The sequence below is a fragment of the Callorhinchus milii genome, unplaced genomic scaffold (assembly GCF_018977255.1).
Source record: "Callorhinchus milii isolate IMCB2004 unplaced genomic scaffold, IMCB_Cmil_1.0 Scaffold4, whole genome shotgun sequence".
Classification (NCBI taxonomy): domain Eukaryota; kingdom Metazoa; phylum Chordata; class Chondrichthyes; order Chimaeriformes; family Callorhinchidae; genus Callorhinchus; species Callorhinchus milii.
In genome coordinates, this window is record NW_024704745.1 from 53,919,556 (window position 1) to 53,944,053 (window position 24,498).

The following is a 24,498-nucleotide window of genomic DNA, read 5'->3' on the forward strand; positions in this document are numbered from 1 at the left end:
TGTGAAATAATGGAACAAACAAAACAGCACAAGATTAGCCACTGAGAGCTTTCGTCTCGAGAGATTTATTTTTAAGGTTGGGTTTGTATATGTTCCAGATCAGCCACTGTGGAGATCAAATGAAACAAGCTACCCCTAAATTATCTGAACCACAACTCAATCTTGCCAGTAAGATTTATATATACAAGTGAATAAGACCAACTTTGACTCTTTGAGCTACTGTTAGCAGCTGCAAAAGCTTTCCCCTTTGACACTGGCTGGTGCTGTTGGGTGAGACCACTTGCACGTGTGTTACTCCCTTCAGATCAATTTCAAGACCTTCATCCTTACCTTAACCTTCATGTCCTAACACCTCCCTATTTCTGTGACCTTCTCCGAACTCACTCTTCTACTTTTCTATCAGGCTCAGTTGATAGCACTCTTGCCCCCGAGGGCTTGCCTGGAATGTGCGGCCGCCAAAACATCCTCCCAACGTGAAATATTAAATAATAATAATCCTTGCATTTGATAGAGTGTTTTATCACATCATTGAGACATCTCAAAGCACTTCACAGAATATACTGTAAAATGGACAGACTGTGTATTTTGTGGGAAAAACATAGCCCAGATTAATTCAAGTCAAGACTTAATTCTTGGCATCTGGTTGTGCTATGCTAAACTCCATGTGAACTGTGTAATTGTCAAATTTCTAAAACATTGAAGGTTTAAGAAACAATTACACATTTCTAAACAATAAATCAGTTTCCAAATACAGTAAACCTCCGGCTCTCCAGGTATCTGGAATTCATACCCAACTGGATTGGACCCGAAACTGATTTTTTGTTAAACAAATCCTGTAAACCCGCGAGCTTGTAGACTCCAGACAGTTACCCTCTCTCCTAGCCAGGGTATCCATTTTGACCCAGTTTGAATCCTGCAAGTAGAAGATAGCTTATTTTCTATCCTCTGCTCATGATATTCAAACAATTACAATTCTGGTATCAGCATCTTTCAGCACTGAAAAAAGCTGGTAAATTACGGAACCAGCATTGTAATTACATTGAGCTGGAAATGCTGGCTTGCCAGACCGGATCTCCTCCCCAAGAGTCTGTTTAGCCATGGTTTTAGTGTCCTGCAAATTAGATTACATTTATCTCTACAACAGTGTGCAATAGTACAGCAGGCGAACATCAATTGTGTATTGAGGCCAACATAGTTGAATCTGGCTGTCACTGCAATTGGAGCTATCAAAAGCAATAATCATGCGTAAACATTGTGGTGATTAGCTCACCTCCTCCTCCAGTTTGACCACCTTTGCCTGGGCGTTATTCAGAGCCTGGTCCAAGATTTCAATGTGCCTTCTCTGGTCCTCGTTGGCTAAGCGCAAAGCAGCTAGTTCCATTTCCAACTTTTCCTTCTCCTTCAAGTGCTCTTTGTCTGCATAAAAGAGGATAGAACAAGGGTTTCTCTGTCAGGCAGCTTTACAGTCAGTTGGGCCAAAGCCAGACTGCCTCAAGCAGGAAAGGAAAGCTGAAAGTTTTGGGTTACCTGCTGTTTTTCTTCTCGTTTAGAAAATGTGTCTGATAAAGCACTTAAATAGCAGGAAAATGAAAGGCCAATCTTTTGGAATGCCACAGATTAGAAATCTCTATTTTACTATATTGTTTATAGAAATTAGACTGCTTGTTAGGAAACAGTCAGAACAAGGAAAGAGGTTGGCAACAATCTCTGAAGAACTGAGAAAATTTATCACAGATGTGTTATATCTGGAATTATGATCCCACAAAAGTTTTCAGAGTTGGTAAATTGCTCTGGTGGAATTTTTAATAATAATAATCCTTGCATTTAATATAGCGCTTTATCACGTCTTCAAGACGTCTCAAAGCTCTTCACAGAATAAAGTGAATTGACTGTATTTTGTGGGCGAAACGCGGCAGCCAGTTGCGCACAGCAGTGTCCCGCAAGCAGTCGTGGATTGAAGTGACCAATTATTTTTTTTTAAGAAGGAATTATTACCCCCGAAAAAGCGTATGGAGTAAGGAAACCTGCCCAACAGTTCACCCAGCTGGGAATCGAACCAAGGTCTCTTGCTTGCGAGGCGAGTGCCCTGACCACTGAGCTACAGGACTACAATTTATGCAGGAGAATACCAGCTCCCATGGACAGCATAGTAGTCAGCTTTACTTTCCCTGCTCTCACTCTTTTTCTGGAATAGGAGAACAGGGGAGAGGTGATTAAATAGAGAGGTAATATAGTAGATATTGTCTAATCACTTTGATTCCTATTTTGAGTTTCTTTTCTCTTTTGCTTCTTTTTTGAGGTGAGGTCATTGCTGATCACGAGTATCATTAATTATTTTTTTTATGCGGGTAATGAGTTTCCCATCTTTGAAGGATTTCATTGGTAGAATATTCAAATCTATATGAATTAGAGATGACATATTTTAGCCTGCACTTTACCATCTACTGAAGCAAGATGGTACTGGGGGAATGTGGATTGTCAGAGGTGCTGTTCAGTATCAAATCATACTTGAGAAAGAGAACAAAGTTTCTCTTGATGTCCTGGCCAACAATCCTCCAGATGAATTGGTCATTGATTTCATGGATGGTTGTGGACACAGCTGTGTGCAAAATTGCTCCTGCTGTCGTGACTGTGTATTTGCATTTACTTACAAATACACAGTCACTATACTTTACTGTATTTTACTTGACCTGTGAAATGCTTTGAGATTTTTAAACATATTCATTCATTCATTATTATGGATGCTATAAAAATGCAAAGTCATTTGGCACAGCAAGTCTCTGCTGATGGTTTTCTCTAAATAAGTCAACAAGTCTATAATAATCCTTACATTTGACAGTCTAATTCCACAGTCTTACTCATTCCCCTTTCCCTTTAATATTAACCAGTTTCAAACATCAATCAAATTCCCAAAAGAATTTAAGGATTGTACATTTATGGATCATGGAACTAGAATCATTCAGTAATTGATTAAAGAAACCTTCAACTTAATTTCTAGCAAATGGCTGAAATAAAATTTGTATTGAAATGAAAACATGAATGGTTTAAGATCACGAATACTGTTAGATGAATGTGCCCACACCCCATTCTCAATACACTGTACTGTATTTCTTCCATTATCTTTTCAACCCATTACATTATAGAGTATCACAGCTTAATAAAAATAAAAAAACAAACAGCAGAGCATAGATTTTAATTAATTCATTCATTCATTACATTTAATTAGTTAATTATCAAATCACCTTGTTAAATCATAATTCCAGTCTAATGCAATCACAAGGGAAGATATTCGGCTACTTTTAGTCAATGTACTGAATCTTTTGATCTCCGTTTAAATAAAGAATCACATTATATTAAAAGTGAATAGAGTAGAATACTTCTTCCCCCCAGCTCAGAGTTGTGTTAATTGGCTTCACAGGAGGTTCGAGTCTAAACTGCAAAGGTACTGTCTGAATTCATGTTCTGTTGGCCTCAAACCAGTTTTTAATGGGTCCAAGTCAGAAAATTCCTCACAATTCAGCATAATTTAGCATTAAATTGGCAATTTCATCCAAGGAGAAACCAAAGTGAAGAGCAGTATGAGAAATAAAAATGAACTATACAGGATTCTCTTTGAAGTGAGAATTAAGGCATGTTCTTGAAGCAGTTACTAAGAGCTTTACTCTGAATCGGTTCATGCTATATTTAGATCTGGGAGTGCTCGATGATGACACTGGGTAATAAAGTGTTCCATTACTCAACATTGAAATCACTCAACTTGAGGACAAAAAACAATCAGCAAAAATGTTTATTATACATTTCTGAATCTGAAGTTTCCTTAATCATATTGGATTATTTCTTAGTCTTAAAAAATTGCATTATGACTTGCTGAATGGCATACATGCAAACTTGATTAAGGACATTCAAACCCGAACAATCATTTACTTCAGCAAGTCTGCAGCAATAATAATAATATAATCCTTGCATTTGATATAGTGCCTTATCACATTGTCGAGACGTCTCAAAGAGCTTTACAAATTTTACTGAGTGGTAGTGACTGTATTTTGTGGGTTATTCAGTAGCCAATATGCCACAAACAGCCATGAAGTGAGTGACCAACTTTATAGGGATAAACGGGTCATTCTCGAATTGGCAGGATGTGACTAGTGGAGTGCCACAAGGATCAGTGCTTGGACCTCAGCTATTTACAATTTACATCAATGATCTAGATGAGGACATTGAATGTAACGTATCTAAATTCACGGATGACACTAAACTAAGTGGGAGAGTAAGCTCTGAGGATGATGCAAAAAGATAGCAACGGGATACAGATAGGCTGGGGGAGTGGGCGAGTAGGTGGCAGATGGAATTTAATGTGGGGAAGTGTGAAGTTATTCACCTAGGTAGCAAAAATAGAAAAACAGATTATTTTCTAGAGGGGGAGAGATTAGATAGTGTTAGTGTTCAGAGGGATTTGGGTGTCCTTGGACACCAGTCTCAAAATGTTAGTTTGGGCAGGTGCAGCAAGCAACTAAGAAGGCGAACGGCATGTTAGAGTTCATTGCAAAAAGTTTAGAGTACAAGAGTAGGGAAGTCTTGCTGCAACTGTATAGGGCCTTGGTGAGACCGCACCTAGAGTATTGTGTGCAGTTATGGTCTCCTTATTTAAAAACGGGCATACTTGCCGCAGAGGGGGTGCAGCGTAGCTTCACTAGGTTAGTTCCTGGGATGAGGGGACTGACCTATGAGGATAGGCTGAATAAACTAGGGCTATATTCTCTAGAGTACAGAAGAATTAGGGGAGATCTTATTGAAACATATAAGATTCTTACAGGGCTGGATGAAGTAGACACTGAGGGTCTGTTTCCCCTGGTAGGAGAACCTATAACCAGGGATCATGGTCTTAAAATTAAGGGTCAGCCTTTTAGAACAGAGTTGAGGAAACAGTTCTTCACTCAGAGGGTAGTGAATTTATGGAATCATCTTCAAGGCTGAGACTGATAGATTTTTAAAAATAGAGGGATTAGGGGATATGGGGATAGGGCAGGTAATTAGAGTTAGGTATGAAGATCAGCCATGATCTTATCGAATGGTGGGGCAGGCTCGAAGGGCCGAATGGCCTAATCCTGCTCCTAATTCTTATGTTCTTATGTTCTTATTTGTTGGCCAGGAGCCAAGAGAAACCTCCTTATATTTTCTAGTGCAATAGAACATCCAACTGTCCAGGCAGACAGAACCTCGATTTAACATCTCATCCGAAGGACAGTTCCTCTGACAATGCAGCACACCCCCAGCAATGCACTGAATTGCCAGTTTAGTGCTGGGGGTGTACTGCTTTTTCTGACTTCAAAGCAAGAGCACAATCTAATGAGCCAAGCAATGTACCTAGTCCATGTAAAGCGCAAGTAATGAGCTCTGTCTGTACTGGCAATGAACTAAGAACAGTAAACAACTGAAAAACTCAACCTATCGATTTGTCCTTCAGATTGTTCTAACCTCAATGCTCCATTACAATGTATGTCACATTACAATTGGTCACTTCAATTCACGACTGTTGTGGGACACTGCTGAGCGCAATTGGCTGCCGTGTTTTGCGCACAAAATATACAGACAATTCACTTTACAGTATATGAAAAGCTTTGAGATATCTCAAAGACGTGATAAGGCGCTATATCAAATGCAAGGATTATTATTATGTGACCTTCCCTTATTACTTTACTAAAAAAAATTATTCTGTCATACCTCATCTCCAAGTTCACATGAACATGATATAAATTAACCTTTGTTGATAAGAATACCAAAAACATCAGCTGCAAAGCTACTGACACAGGGTCACACTAAATGTGCTGTTATAGTGAATAATCCCATTGTCCCAGAGTAATGTTTAACATCTATCGTAATGTGAACCCAACCAAAAGCTGGTAATTTACTGATCTGTTGATGACCATTAGTCACCTGTTAATAGATGACCTGAAAACAACCCTGCAGCCTTCCTCTGGACCCAATTTCAAGGCATTTTAGGTTGTCAAAATATCCACTCATTAATCTTTGGAGTAAATTCTATGAAGAGCATTGAGACGTCCTCCGATTTGAAAGGTGTTATATAAATGCAAGGATTATTATTAATTATTATTAATTCTGAATGACTGGTATCACTGGCTAGGCCATCTGTAATTCAAATCGTTGAATGTATTTAATTTACGCCACTGGGAGATTAGAGCTGTGTTTGATTTCAATGTAAGAAAAGAGACTAGCGCATTGCAGTTCATTAGATAAAACGTACACATCAGCACCAATGAAACAGGAAAAACTTTGCTTAAATGCCTCATGTTATTATTGTTTAGAAATTATGATTAATGTCAATTACATCATGATTTAACATACAACATGGCTCAGACCTTCTGGATAATACCCTTAAATAGTTTTTGAAACAGAAATATCTTGAACTAATGCAGGTTGCCTACATCAATGCATATAGCTAAGAGTCCCCATAATTCAGATACAACACTTCATCCCTGCACTTCCATAATTGCATATAAACCCTGTAAATGTATAGCCTGTTTAAAAATGTAAATTTTGTAAGAAAAGAACTATAAAGTAACTACACCTCAGCATCCTGTCATTTACATCCACAACATTTTAACTATTCAACTCACTGAATAAACCTCACATTCAAAAGACTGTATCCTGCAATAAATCCCATTACAAGATCACACCAACGAAGTTGGTAAAGTTACAGACTAGTGAGGCACAGTCAGGGTCAGTAGATTTACCGACAAAATGAGAATCGCCCCTATCAAATCTAATGTTCTTTCATCACTCAATACACCAGCATTCCTGAACTTGCTGCCAAATGCAATTAAATTTCTTGTAAAATCCAGTCAGAGCTATTACGAGAAACCAATCCAGTAATTCAATGTAAGCAATCCTTAAGGGCCGCACAGAATCCCAATTTACAACAGAGGCTTTTTAAAAGGAAATTTTGCTCACATATTGGTTTAGAGTTTTTTACTATATTGAAGTCTTTATAAATTAATACTGTAGTGGCCCACTTGCCTCTAGACATTTAACTCTTCCCAGATGACTTGGGTCTGATCTCAAGCACTGCAGTGTTTAACGTGTTCAAAGGTAATGCTGAGGGTTCCTGCTAATAGCTGAATGTTTACAAGCAACAGGAGTGCGCTATTTCTAGGGTGCCAAAATGTGATTAATTTTCATGTGATAGCTCCCTTAAGATCTGCAAAAGGGTTTAATGCACTCTATTGCTAAAACAGACACTGATATTGCATAGTGCTATTCTATTTAAATAACAACAACAACAACTTGCATTTATATAGCGCCCTTCACGCCGTCTCGGAGCATTTAAAAATAAAAAAATTCTTGGATTTGATAAATCGCCTTTCATGTCAGGAGAAAGTCTCAAAGTACTTCAAAGGATTTACTTGTACACTACAGTGACTGGATTTCATAGGAGAACGTATATTTATTTGGGAAGCCATATATACCAGTTAATGTTTTATCCTCCTTGGGGCTAAGGTCCCTTTGGGGTTTTGTTGGCTCTAATGTGACATGCCCAGCATAGGAAGGTTGGATTCAAGCTAATTCCCTGTTGCATCCCTGATAGTCTAGTATGTGAACCAGGCAGATCCATATTCTCCAGGGCACTGTTGATAATGGACCAACCAATATGACTCATTGGCAGGATTTGGAGGAGCAGACCAGTCACTGGGGGTTGGGATTCTTCCAACTTGGCTCCAGATAACCGTGCAAGCCAAAGCAATAATGGCTAGCATGGTACTAGCTGGAGAAGCAGTGAGAAACTTACCAGTGCTCTTACCAGATAGGCTACATGGTTTTAGCTTGTTAAACTCATTAATAATATAATAATAATCCTTGCATTTGATATAGCGCTTTTCTAGATGTCTCAAAGTGCTTCACAGAATAGACTGTAAAGTGAATTGACTATATATTTGTGGGCGAAATGTGGTAGCCAATTGCGCACAGCAGTGTCCCACAAACAGTTGTGGATTGAAGCGACCAATATATTATTGTTTTTTTTTGAGGGATTATTATCAGGCGTGTGGAGTAAGGAAACTTGCCCAAGGTTTCACCCTGCCGGGAATCGAACCCAGGTCTCTCGCTTGCAAAGCTAATGCTCTAAGCACTGAGCTATAGGACTCTTCAGGACTCCAATACCCAATGCACACTCTGTGTAGTCCTTAATGCTCCACTCTTGCCAACCTAAGTATAAACTCTCTCAGATTAGGAGTGTATGTTTCTTGGGAAGAGTGTACAATCCATACTAGACAAACAGAAGCCATACATATATGCAATTCTGAGCAAATTGGCTTGGAGACTCTTCAGCTTGGTAATGGGTTGACACAAATGCCAGATACCCAGCTGATCAAAAAAATATAGTCAGTATTTGATACTGGGAGTGAACTCAAAAGTAATGAGAGAAACAATCAAACCTCAACAATAACAATCCTTTGTACATTTTGAGAGGCATTGGGCTAGCAGACAAATGAAAAGAGTAATTTAAACCTCCCATTGTTTTGCTGTCAGAGTGAGAGGTGACCTTTGACAGTCCAGTGCGATAAAATGGACATTTTGGAGTTATTTGTGAAAACTGAATACGTCAGCCGTAACATTTTTCACCAATCATTGGTGTCTGTATAATGTCCTGATAATGTTTAGAATTCGGTCCCAGCTAGTCCTTACTGCCCATCAATTGTAATTGGTGTTGCTCCATGATGTGCTTTCCAGAAGGAGGTGGAAGTTCATCCTGTTGTCAATTTTTTTTTATTATTCCTTTTGCCATTTCTCACTTGATTAACATTAGTACTGTTTTCCTACAGGGAAATACTACAGGCATAAACAGTGTAATTGCAAGCATTTATCAAACTGAGAGTGTATCTGTGTTTAATACCAGAGAAACTTTTCTTTGGAGTACATCGAATATCCTAGTATGGAGACATTTGCTCCATGACTCCTTGTAACTAAGAGGGAAATTGAAGGTGAGAAAAGCTAACAGTGAGAAGGGATCTGGAAACACAACACAAAAATATTTTCCATTCCATCAGATCAGGGTGAGATAACAAATATAATTTGGAAATTGAGCAAGAATAGGAACAAAGGGCAAAAAAAANCAGTTGTGAGATCAGAATGGGCTTCTCATCCTCATTCTCTCATTTTTTTTGGACAGCAGGGTGTCTGACACGTGTGGAAATCCATTCTAAACAAGGACAGAGTTCCACATATATATTCCACCCTAGTATGGAAATATCCCCATTTCTGGAATGGAATGGGGTGTACTCTCTCCCTGGAGGGACTTATCCAGCTTACCTAATTCCAGACACTATTTGGTGCAGATTAATGAGAACCTAGGCTTGTGGTACCCAGTGTGTGCTTTGGGATACTGCTGGAATTGAATCAGATAAAACTGCATTGCTTGCCATTAAGTGCACTGTCTAGGAAGCTTCCCACTGCTTGACCAGCTAGAACCACCCTAACCATAATGGCTTTGGGTACAGGGTTAACAGGAGCTGAGTAGGAAAAATCCATGCTTCCAATGACCATGGCAGTCTGCCCCTGTATGTCTTGCTGATAAGGCAGGCTGCCTGGCTCAGGAACTGGACTACCAAGACCATCTCAGAGGATTGACTCGATTCCAACATTCCATTGCTAAGCATGCCACTTTGACTTCAAGAAGATCCCACTTACCTTCCTTCCAGAGAGATCACTCTCAGTGTGATATAGCAAACCAAGTTTACGAGCTGAGCCAATCCAAATATGGACAGCTTAGATGCTCAAGCCAAAAAGTAACTTTTATATGCAAAAACCTCAGCGGAACTGGATCAACTCAACAAACATTGAAAATGGAGTGTTATCTTTAATGAAAACAGCAGCCAAGAAACAGATAGCTGGCTTGGCAGTTTTCTGAACAGTTGTACAAAACTGTGGCATATCAGTGTAGTTTGCAGACCTGGATTGAGTTAGTACTATACTAGATTGAGATATTCCTACATTAGTTTAATTAAACCAAACCTCTCAACTAAACGTCTTCTACAACCCCCAGTAAGATATAGGATTGGCTATATTACATGCAAATATTCAGATTGAATTAGACTCTCATGATTTCTAACCAGCTGTATATGTCCCTCTTTCTCCTCTACACCCCACCCCACGCCCCCTCCCCCCCGTCCTCCCTGAATTCATTAGAAGCACCTCAGAGCACTTCGCACATTCCTGTGAGAATTCTCTTACAGACTAAGGAAATCCCCAAACTCCAATTATATCCTGCTGAAATTTCCACTAAGTCTTGTTTTCATAAAAGAAACAGGTTCAATGGGAGGCCAATAGACATTGTAGAAAAACAGCTGGCACAGGGCCCGGCCAGAGCATCTTCAAACAGAAATGTATGGCATTTCTCGTGGTTCAGGTTAGAGTGTGATAGTTGAAGCTCAATCTGTGCTGCGCTCATTTAAAGTATGTAAAGCTTCTAGCATACATAATCCAATAAGAAACCGTAGCTCTTTAACCAGCATCGCAGCTGTTGTTGGCATGCTCAACATGTGCTCATCCAAACTTAATTCAAGGGAATGTGCTAGTATAGAATTGGACGCACTATTTCTGTTCATTCAGTTATGGAAGTGAAGCTTCAATCCAAGCATAGCAAGAATCTCATTTCACTCTACATATTCTGCTCTAATGGGAGGCTTAGTGCTAGAGATCGAGTTCAAACTTTTTGATTAATAAATTCCAGTTCTGACAGCTTTTTGAATTACAATCGGAATTTCTCAGAACACAAAAAAATACAGAGGCTGGAAGCAAAAGAAAAAGAAGAATTATTTGAATTGGCCAGCTTGAATTTACTTTTTTGTGCCTTCCTAACATGACATTACATCACATCATGGCTATGTTTGGCTCAAGGTGTAAATCGAGCCCAGTCTGCAGACCATAATGAAGTGTCATTATATGTGGTTTATGTTTAAGTGCCTGCAGTTACCACTGCAACTTGGAGTCTTTGTAGCATATTGGTTAGACCACTCGCCTCACAAGAAGGAGGACCGGGTTCGATTTACGGGCAGGGCTAAACCTTAGGCAAGTATCCTTATTCCACACGCCTATGTTTACCTAGCAGTAAGTAGGAACCTGTTAGTCAATCGGCGGAATGCTTTCTGGGGCTAATGATCCCTTCACAAAAAAAAATTATTTGGTCGTTCAATCCATGATTGTTTGTGGGAGATGGGAAAAGCAGCAATTCCAAGATGAAAACAAAAAGGACAAAAATGCAGATTTTAGACAGCTTAGTTGGCTGGTTTGTTCAGTTAAATGCAAGGATTATTAGTATTTTCCTAATTTCCTCCCTTAGATCCTCACAGCTCCAACCAACTATTACAATTCTACTTTCAGATGACATGGCAGCAAGGTCTGCTTGTGGATTTGTCAGCCTTGTTCCTAACAAGCTAATTGGATCTCTACCTCAACAAGGAGGGATGGGTTCTGCTATCTGTTCCTGATCCCTGCAATATAATGCAATGCTCAGCTATTCTGAATTGCTAGATCTGCTCTCCTGACTGACATGCAGACAAAATGTTGGGCAGGTCCAAATGAGCAAAGAATTTAGTAGGAATCCATGGTCTCAGATGAGAAGTTAATAACAGAGTTTGGTTAAGAATTTGGTTGCACATTATCATTGTGTAACCACTTTCTAAAACTTGTGGTCACTCCACCCAAAGGCGATAATTATGCCACTGGAAGCTAAAACCAGGGGCAATATAAAGGGTAAGATTTTTTAAGCTAAATTATAGTGCTGCAAAACTGGTTAACTATATATGTTACTCAGTTGATATGTCAGAGAATGGGCCGACAGCCAGTGTTAAAATATAAACACTATCATCAGCTGTAAAAGTGTGTTGGGGAGGGGGTTACAAAGTGGATATCTTAGACACATAAACAGCTCTATTGAGTCCTTCATTCACAAATCCTAGTGGAATGGAATCCATCACCCACAAACAGTAGTGGGGAAAGAATAATCAATGAAGGTTTGAGGAAAAAAAAGACAATTCATTATAATATACTCCATTGGGTGTAACATTCGTAAACTGGATTTGTTGCGTTTTTCTGGGGTTTACAAATATCGGATTGTGAAATGGTGAAGGGTTATGAACAGTGAATCCCAATGAAAAATGTTTGGCAATCAGAAGGCCTTATCTTTACTTTATTACTTTGGGATTTACTTTTGAGGAATCAGCCGCCAATCTTGCAATGGGACATTTGCAAACTGGAAGTCACAAACTGCAGAACAAATCCAGTTTACAAATATCTTACGTTAGACCTCAACATATCTTATAAATCACAGCTCTCCTAGACTAGATTGACAGTCCAATGCAGTGCTATCAGTGGGGGGGTGCATTATTGGAGGTACCATTCTTCGACTGATACATTAAACCAAGGTTCTGTCTGCTACTCACGTGGAAAGCCTGATATTTTGTAAAATCAAGCAAGACAAAATTCCCACCTCACTTGAGTCACATTTATATGAGAATTGCTTCCAGTCTGAAAATAGACACTGCCAGACTATGTACAGCACTAACCGAAACTAAATACAGCACATTGGGAAGCTGAGCAGGTCACAATGTTAAAAATGAAATAAGGGAGCATTACATTCCCTGACAAGCCTCCAATGATTCTATATTTTCCCTCCCACTGATGTGGATTTATGCAAAAGAAGATACTCTACACATATATATTTAGCTTTGTTATTCTCCATCCTTCTGTAGAAATTGTTGGTAGGCTCTTTGACCTAGAAGGAGAGTGGGGAGAGGGTGATCAGGCTGGATGCTGGGGTGAACATCTTCATATCCGGTGGTAGATGATGCCACCGTGTTGGTCCATCTGGAGAAGTAGAATATCCCACCATCATAGGGAGGAGCACAGTCTAGCTAAGAACTAAATATACTCATGTCTAGCAGAGACAGACATGCTTAAGTAACAGGCAGAGGTGGGAATGTATCTATTAGCCTGCTACATATGGGGAAGAGAGCAGAATAGCCCACTAAATATCAACAAATTCATTATCTTTAATGAATGTGACTTAATAGTACCAAACCTTAGCATGTCGGTAGTGTCTGCGATGGATAGGAAACGGAATGTAGAAATTTATGGGAAGAAATTCCATCCGGGTCTAGATTTACTTACCTAGAAAAATACACAGCCACTTCACTTTACAGTAAATGGCCTCCGGACATGAAAGGTGCTATATCAAATGCAAGGATTTATTACTCTATTAACATTTATTATTTTTTATTCTATTAATGTAGTATTTTAGAATATTTCAGTAATTGGAAAATAAATCCAGTCTTGTCTTTGAATCTGGTTTTCTGTGGTTGTTCAAAGAAATACAGAAAAACAGCTACAAAATTAAGGCTGCATTAAAGAATTTGTTAAATTCTGGATCCCCTGAAATGCTAAGTAAATAGAGTAATTTGGTGAAATTTCTCCCCATCCATTTTTTCTCTCCTTGCTTACAGAAGCACGGTTTTAGAAACTGCTCAATTTTTCTCCATGCGAATCTTGAATGGTTTTATGAAGAATAAATACAAAAATTTATAATTAGAAGTACTAGCAAGCTTCCTCTTTAGCAACAAATCTGTTTCAGCTGAAGATTTCAGAATAATTGAACAATTCAGCTGAATCCTCACATAACTATTTTTGTCAAGAAATGCTAAGTTTACATCAAAGAACTGGAGTGAATGGAAACTGTATCTGGTTATTCTATGTTGTTTTGGATACGATTCAACCAAGCTTCACAGGGCAGAAACTGAAAAAAAGGTTATTCCAAAGTAAAAAGCGATCTGCTTTTTGTAACATATGGCTTTTGGCATTTTTCCACGTAAAATACCTTTTGATGCAGATTTACATTAAACAGAAATAATAAAATTATTCACCTTTTAAAAATGCAGTAAAAAAGTTTCACATTTGGAAAAGTCAAGCATTTGCATCTATCAGATTAAGATTGCCTTTCAGTTTGGACTTTTGAAAAAATCCATTGCAACAAATAGTAAGCTCCTTTTATGCATCATATGGCCATCAGCAGGACTTGTAGTAGCCTGCTGCAATATGCCTCAGTACTCACTCTGTGTTATATAATGGCCCTCTGTTGTCTTGTTATCTTCTGTACTATCGTACTCTCTGCTGGCCAGCTGCCTGTTGGCAGTCTCAAGGCGATCTACATAGAAATAGGAAATCCTTTTTGTTCAAACATGTCAAAATTCATTTATGCCAAGATGTTGCGCAATCCGCTACCCTAGGTAAACAAATCAGTGCTGTTCGACCAAAGAAAACTACCTGCATAAGGTTTTCTATTAGTCCTGAATCAGATATTGTAAATGTAAATGGTAATTTCAGGGCTTCCCTTCCAATGAAGCCCTATTGGGTAATGCTTTTCTCTCCAGCTCAAAATTTCAACTAAGCAAACTTCATTAAAAGCTTGCTGTACATTAGAGGCCAACATCCCTGCTTCACCTATGGTTGGAAACTTGAATATGTTCGAAGCACATATAAAGCTTAGTCAGCTCTTGGAAAAGCTACTGAGTGAGTTGCTTTGAGGTAGACCTGAAATCACCGTCCTGTTCTACAGGAAATGTCCCCGTTGGTCTAACATGAAGTATAGTCAGCAATGTGGACTGAACCTCAATTTACTATATTCCCTGAATTGGCCACCTCAGTGGGTGAGCAAACTTCTGAATTGATTTAATACAGTAAGAGCTTAGAAATAAAACTGTTAACAAAAAGTTAATTCATATAAACCACAATTTTGTACAGTAGTCCTAATAGTGATTTACTTGTTTAGAGAAAAGGTAAACAGTCACTCACATGTGGTAACGCAATTTAATTATTGCATATGCCAGTATTAACTTCTGTATTTGTAAACTTGTTTCGTTACACATCTAGCACAGTAGTATTGAAAGCATCAAAGACTAGTATACATGGAGGGTAAGACTCCGCTATATGAATATTTTCTTTTTAACATCCAGGTATATAAAAAAATACCTCTTAGGTCCCTGTTGAAGTCATGGAGTCTTCGAATTTCCCCTTCCAGTTTGTTCCTCATAGCTTTATCCAAAGTCTCTCGTTTGTTGGTGGACTTCACTAGGTTCTCATAGGCTTCTGAGATCCGCTGGATTTCCATTTCAAACTGCAAAGGAATCGAAAATAGTTCAGCAATTGTCAACCATTGTGTATGCTCACACACATTTACTCAATGGGGCTACTGAGAGAAGACGCATGACTTCCTTGGTTCTTTCAAGAACATTAAAACATGTGCATGTGACTCCATTCATGAGACCGCATATCAAAACAACTTCCTTTGAAGTTATGCACCCATATCCATCACTAAACCACAGAAAAATGTAGTTATGGAACTTTGATAGGATTTTATATGGAATAAAGCTTGACTCACTGGCAAAATTCTCACCTCTGAGTCAGAGGTTGTGGATTCAGGCCTCAGGTTGAGGAATTTGAACTCAGTTTAGACTGACACTCAAGTATAGTGCTGGAAGGAGCATTGCAACATTGGAGGTATTGGTCATTGTTTGAGACATTAAACCGAGATCCAGTCTGTCTGTTCAGGTGAATGTTAAAGATCCAAGGACACTATTCGAAAAGAGAAGTGAGTTTCACCCTATGTCCTAGTCAGCAATCCTCCTGATAAATTGATTGTTTATGGGGCATTGCTGCGCTGGTTGCTTTTGACAAATTTCCAATCATTTTGAGGAGGAAATCAGTCTGCCATTCTCTGCTGAATAATGCAGCATTAAGAGCCCAATGCGGTTGAGGAGAACATGGAGACTGAAGAAGTGCATTAAAATCCATTTCAGTAACATATCCTAAACTGTGTGGTTGGATGCTGATAGGCATCCTCTTGTGGAGGTATTTATAGAAGCATTTCTTATGTTTCTTGAAGTTGTTGGGATGTGGACTGCCTGCTAGATAAGACATTAGAAGCAGAATCCATTGTGGGTTTGAAGAGGAAAGGAGATAGATATGTGAAAGTTAGAGGCTTGAAGAGGTATGGGGATAAGGCAGGGCAGTGAGATTAAAAGTACTCTTGGCAATCCCAGGATAGCTAATAATAATTTATTCATGTCAGGAGAAGTGCTTCACAGGAGGTATAGTGACTGTATTCTTTGGGGGTGAAAGTAACTATGAAGTATAGTTTGAGTCAATCGGTCTCCTGTTTGACTTGGTATATTTCTGTTTTACACTCCCTTAATTTCTGTTTCTGTCCCCTTTTCTAAACCTATGAGGGAGGTGGGGTGGGGGGGGTGGGGAGAAAGAGAGAGAGATAAAGAGTGGAGGGGCAAGTGAGGAAACAAGTGCGAGTGAGTGTGATAATCTCACTGTGTTTACATTCAGTCTGTGTGTTTCACTCTGTCTGTATCCATCATTCTGTATCAAAGGATTATTATTATTCCAGCCAGTAACGCTACACAAAAACATTGATAGATTGCAACACCAAGAAAAACATTCGTCTAAATAAACATGTAACATTTTACCTGAATGAAATTGAGCCTAAACCTAACTACCAGCTGATTCTTATCTTCACACCTGGCAGAATTCGGGTGGAGATTTTATTGACACCCCCAAGGTTTATGATCTGTTACTCTTTACATGTATAAAATCTCATTCCTAGTAAAGGTTTACCTTAGATGTCTCTGTCCTGCGGGTATTGAATAGTGAACAATGTGATGTGGTACAGATCCATTGAACCTTTGATCCACTACACCTTAGAACTTCCCTCTAGCCTATCAAATTTCAAAGACCCTGGATCATCCCATCTGCCATTTCAGGTGCTTCAGATGTTTGTTTCCAATAGCGTCAGCATGTAACCGTAACTAGAACGTGCAGGCCACATCACAAGCACAACATGTCCAACGTGAAATGCACATGACAAAGTTGATGCTGAGTTCAGAAGATCTATTACTATTCCCTGTTTCTTACAAGCAATGAATAGTGACAAAAGGACTTTAATGCAGTACCTTCAGGTCTATATTTGTTGCTATCGGGTTCAATCGCCTACCCTACATGCTTCTTATGCAATTATGATTTATGGCACCTATCATGAGAATCGAATAAAATGCAGATTTAACATTTAAAAACTCCACAAAGTAATGGGAGTTATCAGCACCTTTTTGCTTTCAAATCACAAACAGAGCCAATATGACTGACTCCACACAGTTCTGCGGTTACACTGACAGAATGCAGACCCACAACATCCTTCGAGTACAAGGAGTCCTATTAAAGCGTCTTTTGTTTAAGAAATCTTGGAGGAGGGCAGAACACAGTCAAATCGGGCTCAAGTTCCACTGAAGATAACAGAAGCCTCACAATTTCCTTTGAAAATTCTTTCAGCCCACTGAGAACCTCTGATGCCAATTGACCCAACAGTGCCTGTTTCAGCCAGACACCAGAAGCCGTGTCTGGCTTAAGCTGTTAATCATACTCTTAAAGTTAAAGCAGAATTGCTGGATTAAAACAAGGTAAAAGCGTGGGAGTGGACAGGAAACAGATGTCAGTGGAAGTTTCAAAAGTGACTTACGTCAAACTAATGAAGAGAAACAGTTGTTACAACCCTTCCTTTACAACACCTCCTTCGGAGAAACAATTCTATAAATTGGTTTATCTGTACAGTTGTGCTTTCCTCTTTGAAACCTGAAGTTTTTGTTCCAAATCTTCTGTTGCAGTGCAGCAGGGAACTCTCCTGGGTTCCTCTTGCCATTTGGAAGAATTCCAATTATCCATGCTTGAGATTCATGGGATTCTACAAGGGCCATATGTTTCCACTGCAGTGAGCTCTGTGAAAATTACAGGCACTCGTGGGCACTCTTGAAATTAGAGAGTTAAACTGGTCTTTGTGTCTGCTTAGCCCACACACTTTTCATAACATTGATCGCCGGACTTCATAACTAAATATGGTTGCGGCTCAAATATCTAGCCATGTTTGTAGGAGCCAGATTCTGTGGGTTAGACAAGGCCTCTGGACAATAACAAAAGGTCTGACAGATTTGTAATCAATCTGACTTTGTCTGAACCTGACAAATATCTGTTCCAGTTCAGTCTGGCCTAAGATATCTGCAGAAATATGCTGTACCACAAGGGTATACAAACATATAAACATAAAGGAGAGAAGACTGTTCAGCTGTCTAGAACCATTCCTTTCTACACAAAACATGTACAACTTGCATCAACATGACCTCCCCGTAATTTATTTCATCCCCGACATGGAAAACACGCTTGCTCTGTAGTTTACCAAACTGCGATCAAACACAAATTCAATAGAAATAAAATGATTGCCATGGGGGAGTGGGAAAGGAAGATATACTTTCCATACAGTTCAGCTCATGTCTTAACTCTTAAAAAGAATGAGACTGTATTATCACGCCCGCAACATTAATACAGCATGGCTGCTCGCGCTTACTTTTGCAATTCCCGGGGTCATCTCTGAAGTCACAGAATTCCACTGAGCCTGCACCCTGTGACCAGGAGGCCGGCTAGGCAGTGGCAACAACGCTTTGTGAATGTTTCCAGGGTCATCTGAAGCAGGAGAGCATACAGTGGGTCAAATCGTACTACCTCATTGTATCCAAATTTGCAGGATTACTGAAGGCGCCGTATCAGAAATGCTCTGTATCCAGGAGCGGTGTTATTCTTGCCCTGTGAAAGCATTGAAGTCAGGCTGGCTGCAGTTTGGGTGCTGGCCACTCTGCTCAACTCACCCCAGTAACTGCCCTCGTGTGCAAGCCTAGAGAGTGAACGTCAGCAAGCTGCTCAATCAGGAAGGGACACCAGCCACACCCAATTCGGTCTCCACTTCGCGTTGGCAACACTTGCATTAACTACACAGCAGCGGTCACTGACCTGAGTGAGAAATGGGGACTTGAATTGTTCTTTCCTGTAAGGTTCCTGCATCCAAATGAGCCACCTCCTAGAACCAGTGTGCATGTAATTGTTGAACAATGCCAACATCAGACTCAGCTGCTGTACCATCGCTTCCTGTATCAAAATGCCAGCGCTCACTGTGAGGCTCACAAATGAACAAATACCATTTGGACAGACAAAATACCAGAAAACCCCCATAGCTTGTGAGATCGTTGCCCAGAGGTAGGAAAACTGAGTCAAATATGTCCAGGAGAGGGGGAGGAGGAAAGAGAAGAAATATTGAAGGCAAAAAGTTTATGTGAAAAAGAAGAAAATACACTTGTTCATTTGGGAGAAGCAAACTCACATGAAGATGCATAGCAATGTCTAGTTCTCTAGCATCCAGGTATAATGCATGTATAGGGAACCAAAAAAATCAGGTACATAGGATACCTGAAAAAGATTATGCAAACAATTACATTTTTGAAAAGCTACATTTATGGCCATTTTGCTCTTAAATGTAAGATTTTGCGATTCTCTTCACAGAATTGGGGAAAATTCTTAAGCCAGTTTTAGTTTGGAAGCTAGTTCTTTTTAACTCTAGTTTTAACCTGAAAGCGGAAGAACATTTTTCAAGTTAAAACTTGAGTTTTTGGCCTCCGATTTCTTATGTGATAGGTGAATCAGTACTCCAGTGCTGAGCTTGCACTGACCAGCAATACTGCGAGGTGCTCAAGTGACAGATTAGCATGACAAATTAACAGGAACTTCTGATTCTGGGCACTTTTTTGAGCACAGTACATTCAGTACGTTGTTGTACCTTTTGTTAAAATGAGCACACATCAATCACTAGTTCTGTGCGAAAGAAAAAAAAATGTAAATGGCTAAGTTTAAACCATAGATCACAGAGTCACAAGAGAGGTTCAGATGAAATATGTTATTCATCCTATTTCATCTCATTTTTCCAGAATGCCCACTCCATCATCCTCCCATCACCTTGAGCTATCTCTTCAATGATTCCAGGGTCCTGGCCTTTCCTTCCCTACTGGTAATCTGTTTCAGTTGTTATTTACCCTCTGTAAATAAAATGTTCCTGGTGTCCATCCTAAGGTTACTCTTAACAACAATTAACCTTGTTGTTAACGTCCTCCCGACATGAAAGGCGCTATACAAATGTAATTTTGTTGTTGTTGTTCTGTTGCTTTGGGAATCTGCAAGTATTGCTCAGAGTTTACTTTCTCCATCCCATTGGCATTTTACATTCCTCTAGCAGGTCTCCTCCCAGACATCTCTCTTCAAAACAGAAGAGGCACGACCTTATCTTATCGCTCTTCACTCTAAAACTAATTTCTCTCCCTGGCACTGACATCAGACCCTGCACAACCTCTTTGTGTTGAACTACTATATGCTCTTTGCTGAGTCTTAACTAGAAATTGGGCATGATATGGATTAAGACTTCTATTAGTTCTGCAATGGCCTTATCATAGAAACCTAGCAGTCGCTATTATGTACTGTCAATACCAGTTTAGCAACAATAACCCAGTGTGTGTATCATCCTCATTGACATGGGTAAAGACCAGCGAAACGCCACTTCATCTAAAGTGATCAAAACATATGGCATCTGATGAAATAACTCATTCTCCAGAAAATGTAACCTTTGTTGAATATATGCCCAAATCATCTTTTATTTTATGATGACAATAGTTTCACAGTAACTTGGACCCCTACAATGAAAATGTTGGCCTGTGGTGAAAGTCTCAGTGGTGACAGGTAACCTGCTTAATGTGTTTGGCTAAAGATTCTTAATTCTTGAGAATCTTTACAGTTGGATCACATTAAACAAACAGAGATGGGGAAAATTCAAGACACGCCAAAAACAAGCCTGTTGGAGTGTTTATTCTTCTAAGTGCCAAACACTCTGCACAGAATTTAAACAAAATTTATTCATTGCTTTATGTGACCCAACATGACTATCAGGATCCCGCACTGTAAATTCAAATAAGTGTCTGGAAAACCAAAACCTGTTTCCAGAATAATTTATGTAAATTACAGACAATGTGAGAAAAGGCTCAATAATCCTATTGAGATGAAGTGGTTACAGCACAGGGACGGGGATAAAGTAAGAACATGTGGATTGATATTCTGATTGATGTTATGTGTAGCTCCTTTGGTAACGTGGGAATGGCGAAATTCTATTAGCAGCCAACATTGCCAAGTTGCTACATGAAACGCCGATCAGAATTTCAGTCCAATTCAGGGCAAAATAGCAGTGAGTGATGTAGGATTACCTCTAGTAACAGGCGGATCATTTTCAGATAATGGTCTTGATGTTAATACTATTTGAAATTTCATGCCTCTATTGATTCAAAATGGCTGTTAAGATTTTTTTTAGAAAAACTTGAAAGAAAATAATAAGATAAAAAGAAAATAATCCTTGCATTTATGTTGGGAGTATGTCTCAATGCATTTATAATAATAGTAATAATAATAATGATGATCCTTGCATTTGACATAGTGCCTTATCACGTCATTGAGATGTTTCAAAGTGCTTCACAGAATATACTGCAAAGTGTAGTGGCTGTGTAGTTAGTAATAGTGCCTCTCATATTGGGAGGCAGTTTCAAGACACGTCACAGAGTTTAAACTAAAAGTGCGGCGATTGTGTATTTTATGCGCAGCCAATTTGTGCACAGCAATGACCCACAAACAGTCATGAAGTAGATGACCACTTAATAAAAATCTAGGCCAGGACTGGGAGACACTCTCTTATCAAATGGTGCCATGGGATCTTTCATGTTCATCTGAACAGGTAGACAGGATCACAGTTAACCTCTCATCCAAAGGATGGCACCTCCCACAATGCAGATCTCCTCAACTTGGATTGGAGTGTCATTTTAAGACTTTGTGAGTTCTATCAAAATGCCACAACCGTCTGACTCAGAGGCAAAAGGGCTACCAACTTAGCCAGGCTGATACTGGGGGGAAAGACAGACAGCAATGACCATTTTTGTAGAGTCCCTTCAACTCCTCCAATGTGCACTGGTCAGCAGTACAAGGATTGAGGGCATTTCAAGACTTCTCTCTTGGCGACTCTGTACAGAACTGAACAGATTTTTCACAACTGAGAGAACAGATATCATGGCAGAGCACCACAAATAATGTCAGAGTACAATCAAAAAACATGGGTTATTCAAGAATCATTCAAGAATATCCAAACTATAATTTGCCACATCTAGAGAAATCTGAAAATCTGTTTACAAATGCAGCAATTTAGCCACAAAACTGTATCAAAAACGTTGTAAAGAAATCAAATTTCTTCCACTTGCTGCTGCTTTCAGCTGCAACACAAACAGTTACGTTATTGGCTTTTGATCTTTTTAAACGCAGTTTCTCAAATGTTTTGAGGCAGTCACTATAATGCACACTGTATAAGCTGGAAACACTTGGCTCTCACACAGCATGCTTTAGGAGTGCAGCATACTTACTTACTGTTTATTAACCTGACACTTCTTCAGGAAAATGCACACCGATTTGGAATCTGGTCAAACCTTTCACACAGCTGTCTGGACATTAAAGATACCATGGCACTATCCGAAATGAGAAAGGAGTTTCTCCCAGTGTTCTGGCCAACAATACGGCCAACAAATTCCACACTTTATAAAAAGTGTGGAAGATTAAGGCTGTATCTCAATACACTCACTGCTGGGGTGAAATGTGTTTCATAAAAGGTTTGATAATTATCACATCAAATCTCTTAAGAAACAATAATAATAATGAAAATGCAAGGTTCAGCATTCAGCGTTTCTACATAAGAGTTGACTAAACCAAGACAAATATTCAACACATTGCTTGACACAGAACAATGCTACAGTGGTTATAATTCTACTGACCATTGGCCCCTAACCTTTTTGCCATTTATTATAATGCACACTGCGGAGAAACTTTGGCAGAGAAAGTAGGAAAGAAAATAAGAAACAATGAGAATTTAATAAAAGAGCAATGAAGAAGCAGGCTGGAGCAGAGAGATATATTATAGTATAAACTCACACAAGAACCTCACACTGCTTTCAGTAAATGTACTGACTGCAGAGCACAAGACATACTCATCCTTCAAAGTCAATACTTAACCATCAAGTGTAGCATTTTGTTTTATTTCATTTTATTTTTGCTCCATATACACCTTGATTATTAAGCTATTATTTATAATGGTTGTGTTTTTGGGTCCTTCAAATAAAATGAATAGATGAAAGAAATATTATTTTTTTAAAAACCCGACAGATTATATAACAGGATAAACAGCAACTCCACACCATATGGCCAGCAACTGTGGCAAAGCACCTCAACAATGAGCTATCGTTGGAACTTGGCCTGCTGACAATGTGAAAGAATAGAAAAAACGCACAGTACCTTTTGTAGTTTAGCAGTTTTTTCATAGAAGCCCTCCAGCTCCTGGCGTAAGGCACGGTTTTCTTCTGATAATATCTCCACCATCTGCTGAGCTCGTGCCACGATTGCGATGGCATCGGCTGGCAGCTGCTGACTTGGCAAGGCGGCTGGCTGGGGCTGGGGCAGGTGGGGTAATGGTGCCACCACAAGTGCTGGTTGCATTGTGTTCTTTTCTGAACAGCACAGGGAAGACATGGGGCTGTGGTGCTGCAAGGGCAGGGGCTGGAAAGATGCCTGACATTGCCTGGAAAATGGCAGCAACAAGAAACTCAATAAGTCAGTGGATCATATATGGGAGCAGAATATACATTTCCACATTCTTGCTAGGACTTGAAAAATGTTAAAGTTCCAGGACTTAGTGTGAAAAAAATTAAGCATTCTCTCAAATTGCAACAATATTTAGAAGAGACATTTTAGCATTTCAGAAAGCTGTAGGACAGCTCCTGGAACTGGCTGCCCCAGAACTCTGCTTATACAAACACTGTAGAAAGAAAGACTTAAGATATTAACAGTAGATCCCTTCAAAAGGTTTCCCCTCTACATTTTGTCCTCAGGCATTTTTCTGGACAATCCCAATTCTGGATTAACTGACTGTGAATGTCACAAACAGAAAGTCACAATGGATGTTACAAATCCGGTTTGTAAATATTACAAATTACAGCCCCACTGTTAAAATTCATGCTATATTTGAGATCTTTTTGATTGCAAACCATTTCATTCAGTCTTTGCAAAACCAATCTAAATTTTATTTCAAAATGCTACAGATTATAAACCGCATAAATACCCACTACACTCCATATAGCCAGCAATTGCTCCAAAGCACCTTAACAATGCACCAAACTATTGTTTGGAAACTAGCATTACAAAAATACATAGAGGTGATATGCCTGTTGCATGGGGCACTGACTGATAAAGTGCATGTGCAATGAGATGATCTCCATAACAGCATAGTAATAATTTGCACTTGTACAGTGTCTTTCACATAGGAAGCAGTCTCAAAAGCAGTACACGTAGATGGAATGTGATCCCTAGTCAAGTGGGAGCTTGGGTGGAATGCTAATAGGAATAAAGGATAAATGTGTCGTTGTTTTTTACTTGTCCTGCTGAGGAAGGATTCCTCTAAAATGGAGCATTTTCCCACCTTTGATT

General features: G+C 39.3%; 1 protein-coding gene across 2 annotated transcripts in view; it reads right to left on the bottom strand.

Moving 5' to 3' along the window:
• The window catches only part of amotl1 (angiomotin like 1), a 54,253-nt gene that overhangs the window by 14,641 nt on the left and 15,114 nt on the right, over positions 1 to 24,498 (bottom strand). For both annotated transcript variants that reach the window (XM_007902043.2, XM_007902035.2), the window contains 4 exons: positions 23,311 to 23,593; positions 15,037 to 15,181; positions 14,120 to 14,212; positions 1,271 to 1,416 (listed from right to left, as the gene is read on the bottom strand). In XM_007902043.2, coding sequence (XP_007900234.1) covers positions 1,271 to 1,416; positions 14,120 to 14,212; positions 15,037 to 15,181; positions 23,311 to 23,593 — 667 coding nt within the window. The remainder of the gene's footprint in view (positions 1 to 1,270; positions 1,417 to 14,119; positions 14,213 to 15,036; positions 15,182 to 23,310; positions 23,594 to 24,498) is intronic.